Genomic DNA, 6,296 nt, shown 5'->3' with positions numbered 1-6,296 from the left:
TGATCAACTTGAGACGAGTTGGTAAAAAATCTTCGTGAAACTAGATATCATGATGATTGTATGCGAGTTATCAGAGAAATTCAAGAAAAGAACTAGAAAAACTTCCATTTTTTGCTCATATAGTAGTAAAAAGGTTCAAATACCTTGTTGCCTTCTTTTAGACAACAATTAATAGTTGGTGAGGTGGTAAGGGTGATGGGTATAAACTTTGGAGTTGTTGGGTTTGATTCCCACACCAAGCACCTATATTTTTCGCACCAAGTGTTTTAGAGAAAAAAAAGTAGGCGACGGGATTACAACGATTAAGTCGGGAAAGTCTTAATCAATGCGGGATTACAACGACTAAGTCGGGAAAGTGTAACGCGATCGCCAGCGCCGTTTGATCGAGAATGGACGAGATCCACATCGTGCGGATCTGTTGCAAACCACCAGTCGGCAGGATATTACTTGGCCTAAGAAAGAATAATAGAGGAAGAGAGGTGCGTGACAACATGTCACGTTACAAGGTGGACATATATTTAACATACACAAATAGCTGCATTAATCGAAGAAAAAAACAAATCGCTGCAGCAGTGCTATTTTAGTAGGGTTACCTATTAGCAGGGTTTAAACGCACTCATATATAGGTTAATTTTCGCAAAGACCTAGTGGTATATACTTCAATGCTTGTGACATTTCAGTTGACTGATGGAATGGACCGATGGAAATGCGAGTGCCATGATGTAACCACGGAACCACCTCCTGAAAGAAGCCCACGCTCCCTTTCTTCCCTTCCCACCGCGAGCAGGAAAACGTGAGTGAAAGAGAAAAATTTCTAAAAGTTGACAAGAAAATACGCCCGAAAGCGTACTAGAAAACGACGTCCATTTCTCTCGAATTCTCGATTTGGGTACATATAATACGCACGATGCCTACCGCGAGCAGGTGGCTATTGCCAGGCTCCTGTGCTGTGCTGTGCTGTGCTGTTCCCCTCAGAGATTCCATGTTTCCCCACCTTCCTCCGCTTCCTCCTCTGCTGCTCCAGTAATTAGAAGCGGCGAATAGCGGGGACAGGGCGTGGCAGAGGGGGGAGGATCGAAACTATCCCAGCTTCCCAAACCCCACTCTAGACCCGTGCTTCTAGACCCGTGCTGGTTGATTTCTGGCTGAAATTCTGCGGAAGATGAGCTCCGAGTCCAGGGAGCTGCTCGGAATTGACCCCAACGAGCTCCGCTTCGCCTGTACGATCTCTCGCCAGTTTGTCTTGAATTGCTTCAGTTTTACTTGTTATTTCGGCAGTTTCGATGGGTTTCCGCGTAAAAAAAAATCTGGTTCGATGTTCGTGACATGAAACTATTCTTTCTTCTTCGGAAAGTCTTTTTCGTGGGGCTGATTTTGATGTTTCTCCTCTCTTGTTTTTCTTGACTTTGAGGCTCTCTTTTCAGCACTTCTTTTTTTTGGTGTTATTATGATCGTATTTGTTCGCTCGTTTTGCTAACCTTCCCCGTTTCTGTTTCCTCTGTTTATTCGACCATGCAGTCGAGTTAAAGAAGCAGATCTCGTGTTCACTGCATCTAACAAACAGGACAGACCAATACATCGCCTTCAAGGTAATCGAATCATTCTGATTGCTGTTTATTTGTTTCGCTCAAAATCTGAGCAAATTTACAGTCATCTTTTATCTAAGAAAAAACTTACAATTCTGTTAAAAAATGTGCTTTGGTAGTTACTCCTACTAAATTAGTGCAACCTTAGGTCTGTAGGTTAAGACAACGAGCCCAAAGAAGTACTGTGTCCGGCCAAACAACGGCATTGTGGCACCGCGATCCACATTCGACGTTCTCGGTAAGTTGATGGACCGCATCAGTCAATCACTATGCATGTTGTTTTCCTCAAGCATCAGCTTTCTATGCTAAGGTCTTGTCTTGTGCTCTCTGAATTATTGTTTTCAGTAACCATGCAAGCACAGCGGGAGGCGCCGCCGGATATGCAATGCAGGGACAAGTTCCTTGTGCAGAGTGCCGTGGTCAGCCAGGACATCGCACCAAAGGATATCAACGGAGACATGGTACCCCATGTTATATTGGGCTGACTTCTATGTTTTATAGTACTGCCTCCGTCTCATAATGTAAGACGTTTTTTGACTCTAGTGTAGTGTCAAAAAACGTCTTACATTATGGGACGGAGGGAGTACCATATATTGTCAGTTTTCCCTTTTTTTGGCGGGGAATTGTCAGTTTACCTTGAATAACCCTAGTGAGGTAATTTTGTAGTTCACCAAAGAATCGGGCAATGTGGTGGACGAGGTGAAGCTGCAGGTTATTTATGCTCCACCGTCGAAACCGACATCCGTAAATGAGGGTTCTGATCAGGAAAGTCTGGGCAGTTGGAGTTATCAAGAGGTAAAATATTGATCTTAGGTGCTCGCTACGGTTGTAACAACATCAGCTAAGTTTTCTTGTTGCTGTCAAACTGTCAACTGTATTCCAGTAGCAGATAATAACCCACGGTCATTCTCTGTTAGCCCTGTACCGACTAAATTCCAGTAGCAGATAATGAGTGCTGTTCTTTCTTTGCAGACAACAAGAGAACTTGCAGAACCAGAAACAATACCGTCTGACGTAAGCTCCCTATCAACAAAAATACAACAAGCTATGTCTGAATCTTACTCTACAGATCGGTCTTTTGAATCTCACATGAAAGATTAGAAAGACTGAACTAACTCCTATTGGCCACGTCGGTGACTACTGCTAGAGAGGACCCATCTAATAGTTTTGGTGTTTTTAAGAACACTAAGATTGTTAATTTTTTTTAGAAATCAACCATGGTGTATACAGTGTTGGTCGTCCAATATATCTTAGCATTCTTGAAGAAATCTGTGATGCAATTATATTCTTCAACTGCATTTTCTCATAACTCAAAACTTTTTAATTCAACGTCGTCTTAGCCTATTTATGTCTTATCTTATGCCATATCATTTTGCACTATCATGCAGCTATTGTCCATGTTCAGTTATCACTCAATAAATGTGTTGAAAACATTTCATTTCTGAATTCAACCATGTTCTTTTCATTCCTTCCAAGTTCCAACCCCACCTCATATGCTAACTATTTGATCATGTTTTGTGAGTCGACATCTGTTACCTTTCTATTTATTGTGGCCTTTCTTTCCTATTTAGCTAGTCATATTTTTTCGTTATTAGTTGGAATTTCTATGTACTGTGCAATTGCTTGAATTTGGGAGGTGGTATCTACTATGTTGGAACTCAATGTGTCATTGTTCTGTATGTACTGTGTACTAAGTTCTCTTTAGCATTTCTGATGTTGCCCGGTGATGCCAAAGAACAACACATTGATCTCGTTTATTTATACCTGTGCAGCCCTTGGCTTTAATTTTGAAGTTGATGAAGGAGGAGAAGAACTTTGCTGTTCAAGAGAACAATAAGCTTCGAGAGGAACTGGTTAGTGGGTTGTACCTGATACTGATAATTCTACCTAGCTTTGTAGTAAAAATATTCACTCATTGCTTTTACATTGCCTAAACATGGTTTTGGATTTGCGTTTTGTGTCTTCAAGTACTATTGTATTTCATGATCTCAACAAGTGCAGAACTCTGCACCTATTTCCTGATCATTACGTTTTCATTACTTCTCTGGTTTTTTTTAGAAAAGGAGGATGACCCCCATCCTCTGCATCTGGGCGATGCATACGGCCACTTTATTAATTATTCTCACAAGACCTTACAAAGTAATACAACAGTAAGACTAAAGCCGCCGTCTAAGCCACTCTATCCAGTTGATGAAGGGGCGCAGATAGCCTGGGCCTAATACCAAACAGGCATCGCAGCCAAACCTAACATCTAAGACCTGAGATCCCATCCAAGACGCCTGCCGGGCATGGGTCTCACCAGTCCGGCGTGCACTCAGAGGCCGCCGCCACCAACTTCCACCGCTCCATCTTCAGAACTGTACTAATGCATCAACCTTGCTCGGTCCAGCTATCGTCGACGCCACCACGGCGCCCAACGGCACCTCCTCCCTGCACGCAAACATCTTAGGACGTCGCGGTCGCCACTGATACACCTCAGCACCATGCTGCCAAGTACCACCAGCCGACACAGCTTGAAGTCTTTGGAAGATCTGTCGTGCGTAGCACCTGCCGACCAGGCATGACAAGGGTAGCACCTGTCGGTCAGGCATGACTTGACATCTCCACCGAAGCTCCGTGCAAGATGAAGCCGCTCCACCTCCAGCCTCTCTGAGCAGGACAGGAGCACCCCAGGAAGACACGGCGAAGAGTTGGGCACCACAATCACCACGAGAGCCGGACCAGCCGACCGCCATGGCGAAACGACACCACTAAAGAGAACCGCCGCCATCAGGAACACCAAGAACGCGCTGCAGTTGTCCCACCTCCCCGCGGACCCAAAGTGGCGCCTTCAAGAAGGTGACGGAGCCGGGCACCGCCGCCGCCCAACCAAAGTTGTGGGTTTTCACCCGGGTGCAGGGGGAGGACGAGGGGGAGGGAGCTGGATCTCGAAGCCGCCTTCAAGAAGGAAACAACGCCTGGGGCGCCGCGGCGTCGTGGCCGCCGCAGCCGGCCAAGAAATTACTCTGATCCAGAGATCCCAACCCCACATCAGCGCAGTCCGCCACCGGATCTGGCCGGATTGACGAGGAGGAAGCAGCAGCACGGGGGCGCCGTCTTCAAATCTAGCGAAGGAGAGCAGCAGGGGATCCCTCCACGTGGCGCCCGCATCCACCGCCAACTCGCCGCCCGCGCGGCCGAGAAGACGCGGTCCACAACTCCGACGAGCGCCGCCCGCCTCCCGGACGACGCCCCCTCACCAGCAGAGGCCGCCGCCTCAAACCCGAGGCCCGGGCCGGACGGATCTGGTGGATCCGATCCCTACGCCTGCCCAAGCGCGAGAAGCTCCCCGCCGCTACCCTCCTTGGCTGCGCCCAGGGCCTGCCCGGCGCTAGCCTCTCGCAGCGGCGAGGACAGGACGTACGTGGTGACGACGAGGGGCGGCGGCGCGAGATCGCCCCCGTGTCGCCCTAGCGGGGCGACGCGGGGGTAAGCAGCTGAGCGGCAAAGAAATCGCTAGATCCTTTAAAATGGGGAGATTTCCACTTCCCGGCCTCTGCACCAACTAAGGATGCATACGGCCATTTTAGTATGAGTATCAAGATAAACATGGTCCTCGGAATTTTTTAAATGAGTATCAAGATATTTCTTGATGAGTGGTTCCACCACACATCAAGCTCGAGCCTCAATAAACGTGGGAAAACCAAGATAAACATGGTCCTCAGAATTTTTTAAATGAGTATCAAGATATTTTTTGATGAGTGGTTCCACCACACATCAAGCTCGAGCCTCAATAAACGGGGAAAACCTCTGTGCATCACCTGTCAATTATGGGAATTGAACTCGGGTCGTTGGGGTTGTACAACCACATACCCAACCACTGAGCCAAGGCTCTCTCTGCTAAAAAATGGGGAGATTTCCACTTCCCGGCCTCTGCACCAACTAAGGATGCATACGGCCATTTTAGTATGAGTATCAAGATAAACATGGTCCTCCGAATTTTTTAAATGAGTATCAAGATATTTCTTGATGAGTGGTTCCACCACACATCAAGCTCGAGCCTCAATAAACGGGGGAAAACCCCTGTGCATCACCTGTCAATTCTGGGAATTGAACTCGGGTCGTTGGGTTGTACAACCACATACCCAACCGCTGAGCCAAGGCTCTCTCTGCTTCATTACTTCTCTGTTACATCGTTTTCTGCATTTCAGTGAGATCTCCATGCCGGCATACAGTTTAGTTCAGTATTGACAAAGTTTAGTGTTTCATTGATTGAATGCAGCGTCTCTTAAGACGGGAAATCAGCAGGCAGAACGTCGGTTTCTCGCTACTTTTCGTGCTCGTGGCGGCTATTCTAGGCGTCCTACTAGGCTTCTTCATGAGGAGATGAGCTTGTGTAACCATGCAGGTCGTTTCAGTTCTCTGTCAAGACCTGAATACCATACGTGCTCTCGGTCTTGTTAGCCTTATGTACAACTCATGGCCTCTTATCTTAGGATCTGATGCCTCTTGTAAATTTTTTAATTCATATTAGCTGCTATAGTCACTCAATAAGTCGCCAGTCGCCCTAAGCTCCCAGTATTTGTGCCAGCTTGTTAGTGGCCCTACGGTTTAGCCTATTTGATTAGGTAAATATTATGGCTAATTATTTGCATCTTTTGGCACCTGTAAACAGAATAGTTTCTTTGGTACTATGGCTTTGCAGTAATATATACTCCCTCTGTAAAGAAA

General features: G+C 46.6%; 1 protein-coding gene across 2 annotated transcripts; it reads left to right on the top strand.

Moving 5' to 3' along the window:
- The first annotated feature begins 915 nt into the window (after nucleotides 1–915).
- Nucleotides 916–6,296, top strand: LOC119322992 (vesicle-associated protein 1-2-like). Of its 2 annotated transcripts, XM_037596543.1 has the most exons (8): nucleotides 917–1,220; nucleotides 1,519–1,589; nucleotides 1,743–1,824; nucleotides 1,932–2,047; nucleotides 2,253–2,381; nucleotides 2,559–2,600; nucleotides 3,359–3,439; nucleotides 5,848–6,296. In XM_037596543.1, the coding sequence occupies exons 1-8, from the start codon at nucleotides 1,163–1,165 to the stop codon at nucleotides 5,953–5,955; spliced, it is 687 nt and encodes a 228-aa protein (XP_037452440.1). In that variant the 5' UTR covers nucleotides 917–1,162; the 3' UTR covers nucleotides 5,956–6,296. The 2 variants fall into 2 exon arrangements, with proteins under 2 accessions (XP_037452441.1, XP_037452440.1); XM_037596544.1 differs by lacking the exon at nucleotides 2,559–2,600 and having other exon boundaries at nucleotides 916–1,220.

Source organism: Triticum dicoccoides, chromosome 6B (genome assembly GCF_002162155.2).
Source record: "Triticum dicoccoides isolate Atlit2015 ecotype Zavitan chromosome 6B, WEW_v2.0, whole genome shotgun sequence".
NCBI lineage: Eukaryota > Viridiplantae > Streptophyta > Magnoliopsida > Poales > Poaceae > Triticum > Triticum dicoccoides.
This window is presented reverse-complemented; position numbering and strand designations above follow the sequence as displayed.

Bases quoted from the DNA above. Each gene is read 5' to 3' on its own strand.
- LOC119322992 (XM_037596543.1), top strand. From the start codon at position 1,163: ATGAGCTCCGAGTCCAGGGAGCTGCTCGGAATTGACCCCAACGAGCTC. The intron at 1,590-1,742 runs GTAATCGAATCA...TTAGGTCTGTAG, and splicing joins ACCAATACATCGCCTTCAAG to GTTAAGACAACGAGCCCAAA. The intron at 3,440-5,847 runs GTTAGTGGGTTG...GATTGAATGCAG, and splicing joins ATAAGCTTCGAGAGGAACTG to CGTCTCTTAAGACGGGAAAT.